Source organism: Meriones unguiculatus, chromosome 21 (assembly GCF_030254825.1).
Source record: "Meriones unguiculatus strain TT.TT164.6M chromosome 21, Bangor_MerUng_6.1, whole genome shotgun sequence".
Taxonomy (NCBI): Eukaryota; Metazoa; Chordata; class Mammalia; order Rodentia; family Muridae; genus Meriones; species Meriones unguiculatus.
Window position 1 is genome coordinate 22717764 of NC_083368.1, and position 22505 is coordinate 22740268.

Genomic DNA, 22505 nt, shown 5'->3' on the forward strand with positions numbered 1-22505 from the left:
TCTCTGTTCATTCTTTCTCATTAATGCGACTGCTCCTCCAATGGCGTCTATTAAGCATGTAAGTAAGGTTATTTTATGTTTTTAATGTGGGATGCTTCTGTTACACTCTCTCTTTTGGTTCATTTGGGTAATGTTAGGCTACAGCGTGCCTTCATATTCTGCATTTTGTTTTTGAGAGGATCCTTAGAATTTTCTTTTGAAAGTAATGTCAAAGTACTTTCTTTAGAAAGTAATGACATTTATCTTGTCATCATTTTATTAGAATTGTTCTGCAACATTTCAGTGTTCTGTTTCTTAATGAAACAAGCACTATATATCATGTGTTCAGTACTTCCATTAAGTCAAGAAGCTAGAAATTGAAAAGCCTAGATGTATGCCCATATTCTACATGTGCATACATGTAATATACAGGTGTAAAATATGCCTGCATGGATAATTTTTATTACTCTCTGAACATTAAGTAATGAATGGTTTCCTTAGTGTTATTTTGTTAATGGATGGTTTGAGATATAATTTATAGGACATTAGCAGGCGATTTTATTTGTTTTGATTATTAATTATTACCTGTTCATTGCTCACTGTTTGTAGTGTACGCACATATTATTCCTCTTAATATAATATTAGATCATCTTAATTTCATTTCTCAGCATGTAATTTGAAAAGGCTATATAAAACCAGATATTAAGAATACATTTATTATTTCCCATTTTATTTAATATGCTATTATTGAGTTTGGTAGGGGTGGGGCTTGTGTCTACCATGGCTCATGTGTAAAGGCCATAGGACAGGTTTTGGCTGTCTTTTTCTAGCTTTCTCCATGATTTCCAGGGATTAAATTTAGGTACTTATGTCTGCATGGTAAGAGATTTTATCCATAAGCTATCTAGCTGGACCGTTGATCATTTCTTCCCCAGGAAAAGGATTTAATGTTTTGGGTTTTTTGTTTTTGTTTTGTTTTGGCAAACATCACCCTGGAGACGTTAAATTTTTCTGAAAAGGCTAGTAAGGTGGCATGGTGGACAACTGAAGGAATCCAAATGAAGTAGTTCACTGTCTAGTGGATACTAAATGCTCACTGTGTCAACAACTGTCAGTTTATGACTATCTTAGTATTAGGAATTTTTGTTATCTATACAACCTACAATTAAAATCCAAGTTATACAGAGATGTTGCTTTTCATTTGCTGAAGTGTCAGAGAAAACAACTCAAATTTCTAAAACAGTTGTCAACTTTTCTGAATCACCAAAAACGCATATTTTCACAAAAACATACGCTTTAATGGTTATATCCGGCATCTGATTATTCATTAAGCTTGAAGCTGTATAGAGACTCTGTGGGCTTCCTCTTCCACTGGTGAAAGACAGCAGTGACAGAGGGACTTTGTCTTGCTGGGTTTCAGATCCTATTGTGACCAAATGGGAGTCAGGTGTGAGTCATGTGACTATTCTTCTGTAGCTCTTGTAATTCATCTGTCATCTGCCTCTCAAATATGTCCCAATATTTGAGTTACTCAACTGATTACACTTCCTCTTTTCACAAGAGCTGAACTTCGTGAATCAGCTCTTTAAAGTACTACTATGAAGGGTTTTTAAAAGTCAGACTGTTGGGTAAGGGGTAGTATTTTCATAATCTCAAAACAAAGAGAGACATTGTAACCATGACAGGACCTGCAAAAGCAAACGACAACACATCACTGAATAAAATACTAAATTCTGAAGTTCAAAGAAATATTTTTAAAAGGGGTAACATGTTTAGTTAAACCTGTTTTTAAATCTTTAAATCTCAGTTGTTAAAAGATTTTCTGCTTTGCTACTAATAATATATATATACATACATATATATATATATATATATATATAACTTCTGGAGAGAGAAAAAAACATTATTAAAGTGTCAGAGTAAAAATGGTAAATATACTTCAGAAAAGAGGTTAAAATTTATTTAAATATTTACCATGAAATAAAAAACAAAGCCTGACGACATAATTGTTAAAACTCAAAGCTCTGAGTCAGCGTGGACAGTGTTTGAAGGCTTCTAGGATATTATAGACATGACCCTTCCTCACGGAGCAAACACACTACCTGATGTATAAACAGGACAGGAGCATGTCAGCTGTAGTTCTTCTCCAACCATGGTAAGGGACCTGTGGGAAAACAAGATGAAGAAGAAATAAAGGTGTGTGGATTCAGTAATGGCAGTGTTGAGGATGGAAAACCGGCTGGCAGGCAGCTTCCGGAATTTGTTACATATTGAACCCTACACAACTTATTAGCTTTTCCTTTTTAATTTTCTTCACTCTTTGATCAAGAGGAGAAAATTAGAAGGCGCACTAGCTATCTTGCTTTGACAATTGCCTCACAAGGCAAACATGTCAGCTTACTGTATACAGATTGGATATTTTTCACGTATAACTTGACAAAGTTTCAGAACAAACCAAACAGAAAAAAAAGATCAAAAGGGGTTATCTAATTCCTGATGTACACTCAAGTTAAATCACACCTACCAAGAACAAAATTCAAATTTACCTCCGACTCGTGTTCCCAGAGTGATAGGACTTCCCAAAAACTTTGGGCCTTAGATAATTTATGCCCATTGGTATTGCTAATCTGCCATTCTATCTGTTTGTTCATTGTTGTAGTAGATATCTAAAGACTAGGTATACTTCTTGTAGAACACATTGGCTGACAATACTGTGGTTCAATGATATTTAAGGATGAAAACCTAGGCTTCGTGAGAGATGGCTCAGTCAGTAAAATGCTTGGGGATCTGAACTGCATTCCCAGAATGCATGTAAGAAGCCCGGGCCTGATGTTTTTATTCCCAGTGCTTTGGAGGTGGAGACAGGCAGATACTTGGAGCATTATGGCCAAGCATCCTAGCATAGTCACTGAGTCCCTGATGCCAGTGAAAGACCTCGTCTCATCAAGCAACAACGAAAAAGTGGACAGCACCTGGAGAGGAATAATACCCATAGTTGTCCCTATCCACCACATACATTTGCATATACGGACACATAGACCTGTACTGATACACAATATGATGAAAACCAACCCAAGTCTTTGTTCTTAAATGACCATAGTATATGCTATCTTACTGCTCAAGTTGTTTTTTTTCTTGAAAATTCATGGCGTGACTATGATTCCACTGTGTGCTTTCTGTGTCTGGAATAGAAGCACTGTTGACTATGGGCTTGAAGATTCATCAGTGACCTCTAAGAATGTAAATTTGGCTCTTTGGCCTGCTCAATGTGACATTTTGTTCTCCAAGTTGTAGATAACATTAGATTGCTCATTAAAATACATTCCAAGTGAATTCCATACACATTTATGCATCTATTTTCAGAAAATCTTTTTTTCTTTTACTGTTCGTATTTTCATCATGATGTGTCACTCTTGTTAATATTGTTAAAATATTCTCTTTAAGACTGACCTTATCCTCCTCTGTGTTCTAGCAAGGCTGATCCTCCCTTGGGGGGATGTGGAGAGGTAAAGGAGCTAGTAATTGAGTTCATGTTAGAAATAGACCCTGTCCCCCTTACTAGGGAAACCCACTTGGATACTGAGCTACCATGGGCTACATCTGAGCAAAGGTTCTAGGTTATATCCATATATGGTCCCTGAGGGAGGATCAGTCTTACTAGACTACAGAGGAGGACATGGCAGCCAATCCTGAAAATACCTGATAAGTTAGGATCTGATGGAAGGGGAGGAGAACCTCCTCTATCAGTGGACTTGGAAAGGGGCAGGGAGGAGATGAGGGAGGGAGGGTGGGGTTGGGAAAGAATGAGGGAGGGGGCTACGGCTGGGATACAAGGTAAATCACCTGTGATTAATATAAAAAAAATAAAAATTAATAAGGAAAAAAGATAAATCTAGGTAAAAGGAGAAAATTAATTGTATTTCTTTGAAAATTAATAAAAATTGTTTGGTTATAAGAAAAAAATACTGACCTTAGCTATCCTTTTACTGAAAACTATCTCTGGATTGTCATGTTGGTATTTATAAGCATGAGAATTAAATTTGAGAAAAAAGTTTTATATCAAAAACATTGAAGTTCACAATAAATATTTAGATAATATACAACTTCAGTCAAAATATTTATTAAAATATTCTTTATTTATTAAAATTTTTTAAAATTTTCTCTTGTCATAGCATGCAATGGGGATAAAATGGTCACAGTCATAAGAAGATTGCCTATGGTGTCCTGTGCTGTAAATAACTCTTCCCATATCAAAAAGAACACTTAATTTATATTGAGTATATACAAGATAGTTTCCGCTTTATGCCAAGCCAGTAGTCTGAAGTCAAAGTGAAAACCCCAGTAAACCTTTTTTAATGACCTCTTGTTAATACTTAAATGAATGTATTGGCACAATCACCCAGGAAAACACAGCAAAGTTTAAGGCCAAAGGGAGCTTACGGTTTTTATCCAGTGACATTTCACGTCTGTAAGTGACAGGGAACTCGGCCAGTGTGACACACCCACAGGGACAGCAGGCACAGTCGAAAGCCGAGGACCCGTGTAAACCTGAGCTTGTGGGCTAAATATATTCCTGCCCGTGACTTGACTTTTAGGCTGATTTATTTCAGGAAAGCTGGAGATAGCTTTCTAGTGAGGTTGCCAGCTCTAGTCCAGGATAATCTTAGGAAGGTTTTGCCCATTTGGTACTGGTATCTTTGTTGAGAGAAGTCTTCACATTGTAATCTTGCTTTTCCCAGAGTACAAGGTCTCCTGTTTTAGTTAGGGACAAGCATAATTACTTCCACGGAAAGTGATTGTGGTACATACACTTTTTGCACTGAGACACTGTGTGCAGTAGTAATTGGATTTGTGTGTTACTTGCTGGTTCTGTTTTGGATGGAGATATAGAGTTAGGCTATTTTTTTTTTTTTTTTTTTGATAAGCATTTCACCATCCTCATGAAATTTCAGCAAAATTAACAGCAAGAAAAAATGATAAATAGTTAAGAACTTCCAGCTAGAACAATGGTCCATTTCCTTTTGTTAAGGTCTGCTTGTCGTCCTGTTGATTGACAGTTTCCAATTATTTTTCCAAATTATGAATCTGAGAGCACCTCAGGTTCATGCTCTCCAGTACAGAAAAGTACTCTTCTTTTCATTTAGTGAGCTGAGATTTGCAAGCTTATTTGTGACACCAAGTGAGTTCCCTAATTTACTTTTGCCCTTGTTTCAGTCCAGCGCCTGGAATAATAATTGCATTTGAAAACAAAGTATAGACGGGGTGGTTCTCTTATTCAGTTCCTTTTGGTTCTCTGGCCTCTGACTTACTTGGATGGGAACATGGCCAAAAAAAAAAAAAAAAAACTGGGAAGTGTCTCCAATGTAGGTGATGGGTCTTCACCAGAAATAGACCCCTATGAGCTTAACCAGAGTGTGGATTTTTTTTTTTTCAATTCCGCTGGCAGCAAACCACAAACTGGGATCTCACATTGAATTTTTTTAAAGCTTATTTCAACTCTCACACACATAAGTAATGAAGACTTGAGGGTAGGGATTTTCTGCTGAGGACCTTTTCTTTTTCACAGCTGCCTTCTGGAATGCTTGGAGCAATTGGTGCATGGTTCCTTAACCTTTCCAAGGTAAGTTTTATCTCTTTTCTTTAAATGAAAAAAAAAAAAAGAGAAGTTTTTCTACTTTTAAAATGAGAAGAGACGATAGACTTTGAAAACACTTTTTCTACCAAAAATATAAAAACAGAGAAAGTAAAGTCACAGCTGTCTTAAAAGTCTCCAGGCTTCATTTGAATGACTATGTGTTGTTTAAGGATCTTCCTATATTTTTGCAGGATAGTATGAAAATTATGTTCACTGGCCGATGGCATTTTAATTTATGATTCTTGATATCATGTATATTTGTCAACATTCATGTGTCAATATTTAAAATGATTTATAATCTAATTTGGGTTTTGCTCAAACTTGTCTATTTAAGCATGATATCTACTTTAAATTATGATGAGAAACATTTCTAAAGAGCATCAATACAGTGAAATTGGTTTTTATAAATGACTTGTAAATCTTATACCAAGTGTGTCTTCTACATAATTTGTTAACTATTCATTACTGTTCATTTTGAATTTTCAATCTACAATTTCGCCACAAATTTAGAAGTAATGTGGGTATTATATGGACATTTTCCAAGCATGTTTCTTTTATGAACAAAGGTATTTTATGTGCTAACAGGACTGGATTACTTCAAAAAATGACTTAAAAATTTAATTAGTGTAAATTAGTATGCAACTTAAATGTAACCATAAAAGAAAATTAATGCCTTTGAAAATTCAATAAGTTTGTTTCGGATATAGTTATTTTTCCAAATTACAATTCTGAGTTTAAAGGATAGATAACTTATTTTAGAAAAATTGACTATCTAATTATAATTAATTTTATAAATGATGATAAATGTCATAGATTCTTTACAGTAAATTTGAAATGCTTTTGCAAATGAGTGGATTCTAGGACTTTTCAATAATTTTCTTAAATAATTTAAAGTTTGTAATTTCTTTTAAAAATGTAAGAAAATTCGTTATAAATATTGTTTTGTCAATACGTGAAAATAAAATCTTCAAAAATATTTTCTAGCTGATTTACAGGAGTCTTTTAGAGTTTAAAAGTGAACAAAAATACAAAACCCTTTCTATCAAAATCATTATTGAACCAGAACAATAAACCAGATTCAGATTATCAGATAACAGCGTGGCCTGGGAAAAATATTAAAGTTAACAATGGGAGGTGTTTTGTACAGAGTGTACTGAAAACATTGAAATTCATTCTGAAAGTTATAGTTACATCTCTTACCTTTAATGACAATTACGGTCATTTTCATTCAATTCGAATAAATACGAATTTTCATCCATTTTGCTTTTGACTTTCCAAAGAAACCAATTATGTTACTATTTTCTGATTTAGTACAAGATGTTATAGTTAACTTGCTAACATTTTCAAGTAGCATGGTCTGATGGAATGGCTAGTCCACCATTGAATAAAAGTTTAATACTGTATATACATAGTATATAGATTAAATTTTAATGAAATTTGAAAATATTTGTCACTTATATAATCATATTTACTGGAATTTTACAAATCATGTCTGGGAAACATGAAGTAACAGTTATTGCTACATTACAGGAGCTTAAAATAATATTGCATAATACTTCACACCCATTATGTACAAAATTTAACTTTTTTTTCAAAATTTAACTTTTTATGACAGGATTTCTTAGACTTTATCATATCTGATTTTATTGAACACTTGCAATCTTGCTTAAATTATGACAAACTCAGAATAAGCAGAATCACAAACTAATTTATGAAAAACTAGAACTGAACACATATTCCCTATTTCATATTTTTACCTCTGAAAGACTTCAAGTAATATTCTAACTATAGTAGACTTTGGGGTAAAGAAAGAAATACTAATATTATCTATGGCCAAATGATTAAAAATATTTTTACCAATGGCTCATTTTTATGGTCTCAATAGGATCCAGATCATTCCTAGGTCTATCCATTCTTAAAATCAGTATACAGAAGTCACAAAAATTGATTTATAAGGGTAGGAAAGCAAATGATACTCCTTGGATTCTCCATTTGACATTCTAGGAATTTATTGTTCATTGAATAAATTTTCCTGTTATTAAGTTTAAGTCAGTATGTCTAGAGGAATCATTTCAAACCTGTAGTAATCCCAAAATAAACTTCTAAAAGACAGGCTTAATTTTTGAAGTATTTTGGGTATCATGTGTGTGATACAATCTATTAATTACATAAGGTTATCACAGAGGCAACTTTTTATTGTAATTTGAGTAGTTTAATTAAGTGAAATGATTCATTGACATTTTACACATCTGTTTGTTTATTTACTGTTTGCTGTAAATGTATGCCCATATATAAACTATTAGGATGCAAACAGACACATGAGTAAGACAGGGGAGTCTAATGACTTCAAACGGATGAGGTTTTGGAGATCACCTTCTCAAGATATTAGTTTTCGGCAGAGCCTTTGAAGTCTTCAATGGTGGTGCAGAACCCATGAGAGGCACAGCTGAAAGTAATATCATAGTTTTTTACCTTCCTCTACCATTTAATTCTTGTCTGAGCTTTTGTTTAAAGCTGAGTTAGATATGAAATTTAACCTGAGATTCCCATTTCTACACATAAGTTTACAAAGATTGGTCTTAGGCCTTTTTCTTCAGCATGATCAAATATTACCAGATAACTGAACCCTTTTCCCGTTATGTTTGTTTGAATGTATATATTGTGTTTATAGAACCATGGCTTTGTAAATACCGATAGACATGGTGGAGGGTAATATGTAAAAAAGGATGTAATGCATTTTGAAAAATCCTGTACTCATATCCAACCTGTTGTTCATTAAATTTTAGCCTTAGTTGTGTGGCCACATTAAGTCATCATGGATAGGTGGTCCTCTTTTCTTGGGTAACGGAAGATTCTAGACGAAGAGGTGACAATGTTAGTCAATGAAGAAAATGATAAAATCCTTTGTCCCAGTCTGATTCTGAAACATTTTCACATTTCACTCTTCACATCTCAGTAAATGTTACCTGTGGGCCAGGCCTTTTCTGAGTGGAGTTTCTGAGGGAACACGGCCTGAAACACACATGGGGATAATTAGAGATTCCCCAGGAGGGTTTGCTCTACTGTTTGGCCTATTTGCTAGTGAGGCTGCAATAGCTCATCATACCCAGGCTTTGCCAAGCCTCTCAGGTCTACTAGCTTCCTTCCCCATGTAATGGAAGGCAATGTGCTTCAAAGAAGGTCTCTGTCAATTTGACAACATTTTAGAAGGAAAAAAAAAAGTCCACTTCCCTTGCTTCTTTTAAAGACATTCAAAATATAGAATCCACTCACAAGTTCTGAAAAGAAAATCTGAATAGGGGATAGGGGATATTCCCCCTTCCCCTCTTGATTAGTCCAAACAGTTCTCCATTCCTGGTTATTTTTTGCTTTCTAAATTTCAACACTTTTTTGTGTGTGTGCACAGTAAGTACTTTATTGGCTGAATTACCCTACCTAGTCCTGAACAATGTACTTTTGAATGAATTTAATCAGAGCAAAATCAATAATATATTGTATTATTAGTGGTTATCAAATTTTTAAAATTAGAATTAAAAAGCAAAACCCTGAGAAAATAGTGTATTGCAAATAACATCTGAACTAAAGAATTAATATTAGTAAAAATAATCTAAGGTTAGAAAATAAAATGACCTATTGTAAAATATCAACAGTTGTGCTACTGAGAAAATGTAATCTCCTCAGACCCAAGTTTTATATTCCTTAATAGCTAAATTGACAGAAAGTAGTTTAAGAGGACTATACTCTGTCTGAAGATAAATATGGATGGCCAAAGCTGCTGGCTAGAATATGTTGGCCTGAGCATTTATGTCCTCAGGTCAGTAAAACATATTCAATTTCATTTCATGTACTATGAGATACATGATTACGCTACAAATCCCTCATGACTTCTAATGTCAAGACAGTCAATGATAATTAGTAAACCCAAGTAGCAGAAAGTATCTGTCCAATTTGTAGAGCAAACACAGAAACTTAATTATGACACAACGAATGATAATGATTCAATCATTAAACATACGAACCAGTGGGAAAGCTAATTTCTTCCACTGTCAAATATCAGCATGTGGTTAAATGAAGGCTTATATTAATGTCTAACATCATAATGCAACAAAATAGGTTTCTTGATACTTCTGTTTATTTCTAAGAAATCTGACACAACATCAGTAGGATGGAAGCATTTTCTCACTTCTGTTTGAAGCAGACATAACTCAGACCATACCCACCTCTGTCTGTTGCTTAAATTGCTGGTGCACATGTCTGATTGATTTCTAGGCTTTGGAGAGCAGGTTCTGTTTCTTGGATGCTCCAGTGGATGCTGCTATAACTTTTCATCTCTTGTAGAAATTATTTCCTGTCTTGCATAGGAATACTTCCATAAGGAAAAATGATTCTGGGAATGCCATATTCACAACTTTATTGTAATGTAGGAGCAAATATAGGAGTTCAGAAGCAATAATATTATAATTTTAAGGTCATTTGTACTCTACTTGTCAGAATAGGAAATACTAATACTGAATAATTTCTGGCATTTATTTATTAAAGTGTGTGTGAGTGAGTGTGTGTGTGTATAAAACTTGCAGGGTTTAATTCTGTTTCCACCCTGTAGATGCTGAGGATCAATTTGACAGAGCAGCAAGTGTGCTCATGCACTGAGCCATCTCACTGCCCCAAATGGATAATTTTAATGATGTCCATACGGGGATTAAATAACTCTCCAAATGAAGTAACCCATTATGCATTTTACTTAGAGTTAATTCATATTTATCAAATTTCCATAGCACACAGGATTTTCTGTCTTGGTTCTAAGATCATGGGCCACACTCTAAAAGCACGTTTTCTCCAAGAGGTTCTCTTAAAGTTTACTGAGAAGTCTTAAGCAGCTATGGAGTCTGTCAGGAGCAAAGGTCTCTGTTATCATATTGCTTTGTAATCATAGTTGCTATGCCTTTTGGTCTCCCATTCAACAACTTGGATAACGACCAAAATAGGTGTACAACCATTTCTGCTACTTACATAGGAGACTGCCGCTTTAGCTTTAGAACTTATTTGAGACATGAGAAAAGTCAAGAAGATATAGAGAGACCAAATCATTTCTTCATTGTTACCTGGAAGGGGAGTGAAAGGTCAGGTTTTATTTCATCTGCAGTCTCTAATCTACACTATGTCACCTGGATGACTCTGCTTCGATTTCTGCCTCGCAGGTATGTTTTTTAGGTTTGTTTACAGCAGGCAGAACTTGAGTTCTGTGGTTGCTTGAAAGACTGTGATTTGAGAAAAGTCTCAGACCTCACAATTGAATGAAGGGGGAGGCGTAGAGGGAATAAAGTTGCCAGGAAAGATTGTACTCCATTCGTGAGTGCTCTTTGATCTTTGAAGGTTTATGTTTTTACAAAGTGTTGTCAAGATGTTCTACGTGCCCCTTGTCTTTTCTTGGATCTGTTGACATCTGTATTCCTCTTGGCCATGGGTATTTGGATAGGAAACAAAACTGTTATAAACTATACAAACTATAGGAACAGCTTCATAAATCTGTCACTGAAACCTCTCAAAATATTGATCAGAAATGACACAATTTTATTAATTTTGTTGCAGCAGGATTCAGTGTTTCTGTAAATTGCTTTCTTCCCATGTTATGTAATAACTGCATAAAATATGATACTGCAAATTAAACTGCCTACATAGAGTATATACTAGCAACACTACTTTATTTAAGAGAATTGACATGAATTCTAAATAGAAAAATCAAATGCCACTACAGTTGTGTATGTAAAACAATCTTTGAGGATAACAAAAATCAAAACCTATCACTAAATCTATATATAATATAAAATATGTCTGCCTTCAAATTCTTTAACCTAGGTTTTGTCAAAATCATTAATGATAAAATTGGAAATCATGCATACTTTTAAATGTTTATTGAATGTTTTCAGGACTGTCTGTAGAAAATTTCAGGCATGAACATAAAGGTCAGGAAGCAAGTGGAATGTTCTTTGAGACTGATGATTACATTAAATAACATACTAGTATTAATTTTGTGATGATGTGTTTTTCTTCTGCTTTTTTGTTTTGGCAGGTAGCTTACAAATGATTTGAAGTGTTGATTCTTTCTGAGTCTCACCAAATTTCTCATTAAATTCATATATTGCTGTTTGTCCCCGAACAAGGTATGTTACCACTGCTATCGAGGGTTAATATATATCATATTAGCACATATATATACATGCTAATATATATATAATGTATATAGCATATCATATATAGCATATCAGCCCAGCCACATTTCATTTGCAGGAGAATTGCTGGCAGAGCATTTGTGGTTCTGTTTGAGTGGAGAAATTATACAGGGAGGGAGGTTATTAAAGAGCTCCATGTTGTAGTAGGCATAGGAGGATGAGACTATGTATAGGTGGTGCTCCTTACGAAGAGTATAATATGTGAATCACCCACTGAGGAAAATTCAAAACAGAAGAATTAAAAAAAAAAGTTCCTCTATGATATTGTTTCTGCTTTGGGTGGGTTTCTAGGAACAAGGGGAAGGAGAACAACCTAGAAAACCATCTTGGTGAAACAAACAAAAAGTGTTTGCTTATCTTGAGGTGGCAAAATCATCCGCTTCAGTAGCTTGTTTTCTTTGTACTTTGATCTTTTTGTACTGATACTTGAGTGTCTTTTTTTATGACCTCTTTCTAATAGTGTAACAAGGCCACGGAGAGAACACTGTAATCAGACCTGGGAGTTGGTGAGAAACAGGTGCTACGCTTCAGTTCTCCTGCAGGAGGAAAATGGGCTGTGACCGCAACTGTGGACTCATTGCTGGTGCTGTCATTGGAGCAGTGCTGGCTGTGTTTGGAGGTATCCTCATGCCTGTCGGAGACATGCTTGTTGAGAAGACAATCAAAAAGGTAAAAGGAACTGAGAGAAATGGTTGTTACATGTATTTATTCTGCCATGTCTCTCGTTGTGGTTGTTTCTGTTACCTGGCGGTCTGGTGCTTTGAATAGGAAGGTGATTGTGAATCACACACGGTAAAGCAAGCATTTGTGAAACATTACAGTGTAATGCAAAACGAACCTATGTATGCTCTGTGAGTATAATGTAAATTGAACATGAACACGTTAGGAAATATATCAAATTTTTCAGTGTATAGCCATGTAGCTTAGTAAAAATCATTATCTCTGTGTATGGAGAGTAGACTGACATGCTTTTGAATAGAAATAGTGTATTTTGTAAGGGCATGCTTATAAAAGTAATTGAATTTTCATTAATCATGAAAAAAAGTGCATGTATCTGTGTGGATGCGAATGTTAAAAGGTGTTTAATATTGAATGAGGACCTCTAGAAAACTGCTCTTTTAAATGGGTCTAATAGTCGTTACCAAGAAATAGTCCATGTTTATGCACCTTGGGACTTGGCTCTGACAAAATTTCAGAAAACAAAATATCATGTAGGACACATTTTGTCATACATTAATAAATTGAAGCTTTAACTCAAATTGGAATGATTTCAATTTATGGAAATTCAGCAGTTTGGAAATGGAGGCCACAAGTGAAATAAAGCTGTCCAGACCGAAACGAAGGGTGGAGGAAGGACAGATGTGAACTCAAGGGTTTCAGCCCTGCCCAGGGGCACCCATGCTCACCTTGAAAAGTTATCAGTTAATTGTGACCAAATGCCGTATGCAGGAGCCCTGTCACCTCCCAGATTGGTTTTGGTTCTAGCAACCTAGACAGAGAATAACTATGCTGCCGAAAGGAGAGTTAGAGAAATGGAGTAGGCATATTAATTTGCACTGAAACTTCTGCTATTGACAAGAACTTTATTCTACTTGTTATTTTTGGCACCGTGGCCTTTCTTGTGATATAAGCAAATGTCGTGTGCAAACATAGGAGCATTGGCTTATGGAATTAATACAAAAAATAACTTTAAATACAGTTGCTCACAAATAGACTTTACTACTTTGTGATTTAACTTTTTCTTTTCATGACAAATGCTAAGATTTAAGATGAAATACATCTTCCCAGTGAACTATTTTTGCTGCCATCTCACTGTGCAGAGTAGCAAAGGTAAAAATTTCTATACACATATACAATATTGCTCAATAATTGTACAATCATCACTTCCCTTACATGTCTCAAACTGTTGGCATTTAATGAAAAATAGGTTATATTGTGCAATACATGTATTGAAATATATATGCTATTCATATTATATATTATTTTTATTTTTTAAATTTTTATTTTTTTACATTAATTACATTTTATTCACTTTGTATCCCAGCTGTAGCCCCCTCTTTCATTCCCTCCAATCCCACCCTCCCTCCCTCATCTCCTCCCATGCCCCTCCCCAAGTCCACTGATAGGGGCAGTCCTCCTCCCCTTTCCTCTGACCTTCTTTAGCCTATCAGGTCTCATCAGGAATGGCTGTATTGTCTTCCTTCCTCTGTGGACTGGCAAGGCTGGAGGTGATCAAAGAGGCAGCCACTGAGTTCGTGTCAGAGACAGTCCCTGTTCCCCTTACTAGGGACACCCACTTGGATACTGAGTTGCCATGGGCTACATCTGAGCAGGGGTTCTAGGTTATCTCCATGAATGGTCCTTGGTTAGAGTATCAGTCTCAGAAAAGACCCCTGGGCCTGGAAGAGACCCCTGTTGCCCTCCTTGTGGAGCTCCTGTCCTCTCCATAGTCCCTTCAGTGGACTCTCTGATTTTCCTTGGTAGTATTGATATAGAGGTACAGAGAAGGATAGAGGTGAGAAAAGGCTTGCTTTACCAGGTGGATGGAACTGCCACTGCTCCAGCCCTTTCTGCTTTGTGATTTTCACCTGAATCACTATAGACCATTGTCTCTGTTTACCCATGGACTGGAACTGTCTTTTGAACAAAAAACCCACAATCTTCTAAAATACAACATTATGAATAACAAGAACAATGTTTGAGTACAGATCAGTTAATCTTTTCTTTATGTAAAAAAACTAGCTTATATAAACTTTGTTGAGCAGTATGTGAGTACTAACAGCATCATGAATTACATATTTAGGAATTTTCTTTGAGCTCACAATGAGAACTCATAAAAAGAGAGTTTTAGATATCAAAGTATAATTTTGTAGAATAAATAGTTGAGAGCAAAATAAATATTTTCTCAAAACCTTTTAAAAATATATGTGAAAAGGTGTATCTTATGGGGAAAAATACAAACCTGTGTAAACATTGGGTGAAATTTTGTATAATATTGAAAAACTAGAACATTCATGAAAACTAAGCGTAATTTTGCTAGGTTTTTAAGAAATCTTGCCCATAAGACTAACCAATGGTAGGGGAAAAGCTGTGAGCTATGGTGAAGAGGGTTGGGCTCGTGAATCTATGTGGAAGAGAAGATAGAAAGATTGTAAAAGTCAGGTAGTCCGTAACCCAGGGAAACGGTGTCTTCAGGCACAAGACCTGTACAGGTTCAAACCAGACAAAAACACAGCAACAGGAAGGGGAAGGGGACACAAAGTCCCACCCCTAAACAAGAAGCTATTTATAATCAATACCTGCAGGGGAGGTGTGTGTGTCGGGGGAGTGAATCACCTTTCTGTAGCAGAGTGTCACTCAGTATTTAAACTACACACCAGGACAGGTCCCATGCCAAGGTAGTTGGCCAGCACAATATGGACTCCATGTTTTATTGTGCACTTTATTATTTTTTTTTTAAATTTGATTTAGGGGTTCTGTTTTGTTTGTCTTATTTGTTTTGCTTCTGTGTTTAGATTTTCATTTGAGAGATGAGTGAATGAATGAATGAATGAATGAAAGAAATTTGGGTGGACAGAAGGGTAGTATCTGAGATGAGTTGGATTTAGGGGAAAGAAAAACATGATTAAAATTTATTGTATATACCTAGCAGTGGTATAGCTGGGTCTGGAGGAAGCACTATTCCTATTTGTCTTAGAAAGCGCCAGGTAGCTTTCCAGAGTGGTTGTACCAGTTTACATTCCCACCAGCAGTGGAGGAGGGTTCCCCTTTCTCCACAACCTCTCCAGCATGTGTTATTGCTTGAGTTTTTCATCTTGGCCATTCTGATGGGTGTAAGATGTAAGGTTATATAGACCTATAAGATATGATAAACATAATGAAATCTATACATCTAAAAAAGATAATCAATTGAGCGGACATGGGGTAAGATGATCAATCCTCGTTTAGAAAGACAGATGGGATGTGCATTGAACATATGACAGGAGTCTACTGAGCGCATCTGAAAGACTCTAACTAGCAATGTTTTCAAAGCAAAGACTCATGACCAAACCTTTGGCAGAGTACAGGAAATCATAAGAAAGAAGGGGAGTTAGTCTGATGGGGAAAGGATAGGAGCTCCACAAGGACCAAATATATCAGGGCACAGGGTCTTTTCTAAGACTGACATTCAACCAAGGACCATGAGACTGACATTCAACCAAGGACCATGAATGGATATAACCTAGAACCTCCACTCAGATGTAGCCTGTGGTAGCTCAGTAACCAATTGGTTTCCCAAAGTGAGGGGAACAAGGACTATTTCTAACAGGAACTCAATGACTGGCTCTTTGGTCTCCCCACCCGAAGGGAGGAGCAGTCCTGTTAGGCCACAGAGGAGGGCTTTGCAGCCAGTCCTGAAGATACCTGATAAAACAGGATCAGATGAATGGGGAGGAGGGCCCCCCTATCAGTGGACTTGGAAAGGGGCACGGTGGAGATGAGGGAGGGAGGGAGGGACTAGGAGGGAATGAGGGATCGGGACACGGCTGGGATACAGAGTTAATAAAATGTAACTGATAAAAAAAAATAAAAAAAGAAAAAAAATTTTTTGTATAATATTAAAAGTTAGAGAACTTAGCAGAAATACTAAAATAATAAGAGAGATGGGTATTAAGCAATGGGTATTTGGCTTTGAGAAGCTTTAAACACTGTGAAGAAGAATAACTAACTTGTAATGTAATAAACATAGTTGGTATAATATTTTTCTGTAAGATAATATGCGTAAGGAAACATGCATTTAGATATGAGTACCATCAACAGACTAGCGGTATAATTAAGAGCTTTCCATATAAAAATTCTTTTAATAGTCATGAATAAACATGTAAGATTATTTCGTCAATTTTATAATCTCAAGATATTAAATCAGCATTCCATTTGACCTAGCCAATAGGAAATATTGGAGACTAAATGGTATAACTTTACATGGTATGATAATCTTAAGGGGATGTAGCTGAGAAGTGAGGACATGGAAGCTGCAAAAGAATAAGTCTAGTGGCCCAGATCTCTATAAGAGAGGTTAAGGTTGCTTTTGTAGAATAGAAATGTCTTTGTTTACAGGCCCATTATATAGCAAAAGGCCTGAAATGGTGAAACTTAGGAAAAGAACTGATGGATGTATTCATCAGTTATTATAAATCCATCAGATATTAGAATTTTAGATAGAGGGACTAAGTCAGGGAAGAGAGGAATAAATGTGACAATCCATAAGTTGTCCAGTTGACTTGTTGATGGAAATACAGCTCCAAACCAATGAAAGATACAGGCGTTCTACAAGTGGCTTGGTAAGAACATCATTCTGAATTTCCATCATTGCTGGGAGATTACAGAGAAACCTAGACAAACATGCTACCTTCTAGGACTTGAATGTCCAGAGCATTGCATACTACAAGAATCTGTGCATAGTCAGAGGCAAAGAAAAAAACAGGAAAGGAAAAAAAAAATTATAAAGAAACTGAAAAAAAAAAAAGTGCAATTTCTTAGAGGTTAAGAGGAAAACAGATATCAAGGCAAAACAAAATGAAATATTTCCTTGCTGATGAATGTTAAAGAAGCAATGGTTAGGAGCTGTGGAGATACGGAGACAGATGAATTCCTGGGGAGTTCTGACCAACTAGTCTAGCCTGAGGTCCAGGTCATTATCTTGCCTCAGAAAGGACTGAGGAATTGGGGAATCCTGAAGAAGGATAATTGAGACTGGTCTCAGGACACCACATGCAAGCACACACTGTTGTTGAAATGAAAGATACATATACAATCTTTTACATGGCGAAATGGGTCAATACAGAACCAGAGTCAAGAAAGAGGGCGCACAGAACTAAACATGGAGGTGTGACTGGGTTCCACAGAATGTGAAACAACACTTTATACCGCATACCACCTGTGCCTGCACCTGGAGACCCTAGACTCACCCCAAGGATCTGTATGATAACTTTAAGGCTAAATGTGATTTTTTTTTTCATATGAACATACTACCCATGCCAATTTTAGTTATTTAAAGAAGCCATTGGGCCTGGCTTTGTCTGAGTTGGAGCACAAAAGATTAGTATGAGTGACACCTGGGCTCAACCCTCAGCACCAAAGAAAACTATGAAACTAAGACTTTCATTTTGTTTGTCTAGGGGCCTCTCCTTTAGTTTATGAGGCTATTTGTACAATGACACCAATGAGGCTGAGAGGTGTCTCAGTGAGTAAAGGCAACTGTCCCTCACCTAAAGTTCTGAGTTCAAAACACAGCTGAATGAGAAAACTGGCATCTGCATGTTATCCTCTGATCTCCACAAGCATACCAAAACATGCCCTCATGCATGAATATGTGTGTGTGCACACACAGGCACACACATACATGCTTATACACACATGTTCTTGCACACACACACACATACACACACATGCACAAACACACATGTACATGTGCCCAAATAAATGTAATAATTTTAAATTATTCCAGATTTTTTTTTGTATACCACAGGATTAAAATCTGTTAATCCTTTTACTTTTCACACAGGAACATTCCACGTGCTTTTATTTTCCAAACACAAAAGTCTGCATCATGACAACCTTTTTTGTTTTTCTTTTTCCTTTTTTTCTTAAAAAAAAAAAAAACATTTAAATTTATCAGCTTTTACTTCATTTAATTTAATAACAAAAATTTCAGAAATTTCTTGCTTATGACATTCCAAATGCTTTTTCATTTATAAAGCATAAAGTTATACATTATTGCACTCAGTCATTGCAAAAGATGGTGCCACGCTGCTCTCATTTGCAATGATTAAAGCAGTCCAGAAAACATTGGCCAAAATAGTTCGTTTTTGCTGTTTGTTTCCCAAGATATATTTTCCGGAGACTTTACTTTGTTTGTAGATTAAAACTATAAAACGTTTCCCACCAGTTTTTAGAGTCTCCGTCGGTCTTGTGAGAACAACATGTCTGTATTTTCTTGCTGGATAACATAGAAACAACGGCAGATGCTGCCAGGAATGTGCCCCCGGCAAAGCACTGAACCGAGTTGCAGCTCTGGTCTACTTGCAGGTGGTGCTCTCGGTATTTGGCACTCGCAGTGTCACACAGTGAAATGTTTGGTGGCTTTTACAAGTGTCGCTTTCTCCATGGCATACAAAAATACAATGAAATGTTGCTTAGAAGTACTCAAATATTCATGTTCAGTGATTACACCGTTAGTCACGGCAGCATTTCTTCTAACCATTCTTTGAAAGAATACTCCTTAGGTAGCTTTGAAAATAATGTCACATTTAATAAGATGAAATGATTATAATGATAAATTTCAGGTAATCCGCATTTGGACAACATATGGTGAAGTATTCCTGGAATTATGTAATAATTTATGTAATATTTTTCAGTATTTAAACGCTTATTGAAAAAGTGTCTTTAGAGACTAAATAGGTAAGAATTGTTTTTCTCTATAATGCCTGGAGATGAAGGTGCAGTCAAATAAGTAGCTTAAAATAACAACATGCTTATAACACATATGCTTCCATATAGCTACAAAACAAATGGCTCACCATCAATGCTTTGGAAACAGAACTCAGCACACGTGGGTTCCTTTTTCTTTCTCAGCTTAATATCATGTAGTTCAATTCTCAAGCCTAATGAAAAATTTCCATTTTAAGTTCTTATATAACTTCTGAAAGAATAACATTTGAAAATATGAAATCTTAGATTCATAGATTTTATTCCACATTTTTTTTTATTTTATTTGAAATCTATTTTTTTTTTTCAATGCAGTTTATTCAGGAAACTTGAACAATCATCTGAGCCTGGGGAAAGCCAGCCCACAGCTTAAATAGCCTCTGGGTAGCCAACCCCAGCGTGCCACGTGGGCAATGCAGATAGGTCCACATACATGGAAGCAAGCCAGATCCTCAGCCTTAGCCAAATGTGGAATTGTTCGTGACAGAGAGCACTCACCATCAGGAAGGTGGAAGGCGGGAACCAGCTCCATCTTTAAGGCACAGCATTCCGCAGCTCTTTACAGTTCCTCCTTTTTGTTTTAGACGCATCAGGCAAGAGTAGAGGTCTGATCTCTGATATTAGAAATAAATTGGGACTTTGTACCGATGTTCATTTAGGTGTCATCCACCCAAAGAGCATCAGACCCGTCTGATACCTTTTTCTCAGAGGCGGGACCTGGGGTATCAACCCGCATGCAATCAGACATGCTCTTCTCTGGGTCCAAAGCGGCTGACCCTGAGTGCAGTGCTTAGCCTCGCATCCTGATATTCCACATTTTTAATTGATTACAAGCTAATACTACAGCTATCTGTTCTTTTGAACAAAACTGTCACTAATAATCTAATGAATTATTTTTCACTTTATAAATGTAAAGAATAAATGTGACAAAGTTTATTACCTTATATTAATTGGACATACCAATGTGTTTCCTTATGATATTTCCTACTTTCATAGAATGCATTTTGATCATATTCACTCCTCATGGTCCTCTTCGTCCCCTCTCAGTTGTATATTTTCTCTCCAAGCAGTATTCATACCTGACATTGTCCTTTATTGCCGACAAGATGAGTTCAGTCAGTGTTGTTTCCTTGAGGAGGGGTGGGATTCGATGACCCCTCCCCAGTAAAAGGCTAATGAAATGCTGCTGCAACCAACCCTGTGAGCATCATATTCAGGTACTAACGACTCTGACGCGTTCATGAGTAAAGCAGCCATAGCATGCCTGGGGACAGCATATCATCACATTCCTTCCCTTCCTCAAGCTCTTATGTTTTTTCTAGTCCTTCCATTGTGATGTTTCCTGAGCTTTAGAGGAGATCATAAAGATGTCCCGTTCAAGGCTGAGCCAGCAGGAAACACGCACTTATTCTCAGGACTTTCCTGGTTGTAACTCTCTGCAACAACCACCACCTACTTCAACAGCCAGCTGTCCTGTAATGCTCGTCTGTGATCATGGGTAAATGATAAGAAGGCAGCTGGAATGGCAGAGTTGAGCAAAACAACAGCATCTGATAGTTCCTACAACCTCTACAGATGTGGTCATTTGACCAGATTTACTATAGCAAGAGAGAATTCCCTCCTGGGTAAAGGAGCCTCAAATCGAAGCAGAATGAGGTTGGCCATTCCCACCATAGTCATAGTACTTTTGAACATGCTGTTCTCACATAGAACCAGTACTAGGAATATTGACAGTATGGTGAGGGAGACAAATGTCTACCTTAAAACATTATTTATTTCTAGCAGTGTATCAAAGCAGATACTGAGACTCATAACCAAACCTTTGGCAGAGTACAGGGAATCATATGAAAGAAGGGGGAGTTAGTATGACTTGTAGAGGACAGGAGCTCCACAAGGACCAAATATATCTAGGCACAGGGGTCTTTCATGAGACTGTTTCTCTAACCAAGGACCATGTATGGATATAACCTAGAACCTCTGCTAGGATGTAGCCCATGGTAGCTCAGTATCCAAGTGGGTACCCTAGTAAGAGGAACAGGGGACTATTTCTGACATGAACTCAATGGCTGGCTCTTTGACCTGCCCTTCCCCCCCCCGAGGGAGGAGCAGCCCTGCTAGACCACAGAGGAGGACAATGCAGCCAGTCCTGAAGATACCTGATAAAACAGGGTCAGATGAAAGGGAAGGAGGTTCTCCCCTATCAGTGGACTTGGAAAGGAGTAGGAAGGAGATGAGGGAGGGAGGGGAGGGTGGGGAGGGAATGAGGGAGTGGAATACAGCTGGGATACAAAGTTAATAAATTGTAACTAATATTTAAAAAAATTAAAAAGAGAAAAATTATTTATTAATTACAATTTATTTACTTTGTATCCCTGCTGTAGCCCCTTCCCTCAACTAGAAGATGCAGCCAGTCCTAATGAGACTGATAGGGTCTCATAGGGTCAGATAGTAGGGGAGGAGGACCTCCTTTAAAGGCTAAAGTTTTTAAGGAAGTGTTTAACACAGAAGAGATAAAAATATCAAGTGCTTAAGTAACAGGAAAAAAAAAAACGTGCCCTGCAATACTGTGAGTACACATGACTATATTAATATGACTATCAGTTGGTCAATACTTGAACCAAGATTTTGAGGAAGGAAATGAGGTTAGAGTTTTACTCTAACGTTGGGTCTGAATACAGTCAGCACTTGCTGAATGCTTGCTTGGTGTTCACGCGGCTCACATTCACATTTCTTGGTTGTCGTCTTCATTTGTGAGGTAAAAGCAAACCACATTAAAATGTCATCACTGTATTTCACCTCTAAATCTGCTAAGTTCATGTGGCTCAAAATATCTTAACTTTACATTATAAGGAAATTAAGATATAACTAAATTAAATAATCTGCCCAAATCCAAACAAGTCTGTAGTATTAGCTTTCTAGTACAGTTTCTAATTTCACCGTATACTGCATCTTCTATACATGACTCTCAGTTTTCACGGGGTCTTCTGTGGATGACGTGATTTTTTTTTCCTTTAAATTTTTGTGCTCCACTTACTCCAATACAAAAAATATATATATATGAGAGTGCTTTCATTTTCACACTAACTTTGACTGATAGTGAATAAGACACATATACACTTGGGTTTGCAATTATAATAAAGGAGCCCTCAGCCATATAACCATCAAAGATAGCGTGCATATCTCAGTCTTTAAGT

At 36.5% G+C, this 22505-nt stretch overlaps 1 protein-coding gene across 7 annotated transcripts in view; it reads left to right on the forward strand.

The window, feature by feature from the left end:
- Cd36 (CD36 molecule) overlaps positions 1-22505 on the forward strand; it is an 87527-nt gene that overhangs the window by 37812 nt on the left and 27210 nt on the right. For 2 of the 7 annotated variants that reach the window (XM_060374238.1, XM_021661912.2), the window contains exons 2-4: positions 5546-5599; positions 11685-11775; positions 12305-12513. In XM_060374238.1, coding sequence (XP_060230221.1) covers positions 12394-12513 — 120 coding nt within the window. In that variant the 5' untranslated portion in view covers positions 5546-5599; positions 11685-11775; positions 12305-12393. Of the gene's footprint in view, positions 1-34; positions 59-5364; positions 5600-11684; positions 11776-12304; positions 12514-22505 lie in introns of those variants that run through there. The other 5 variants (XM_021661913.2, XM_060374239.1, XM_060374237.1 and 2 more) reach the window with 4 other exon arrangements.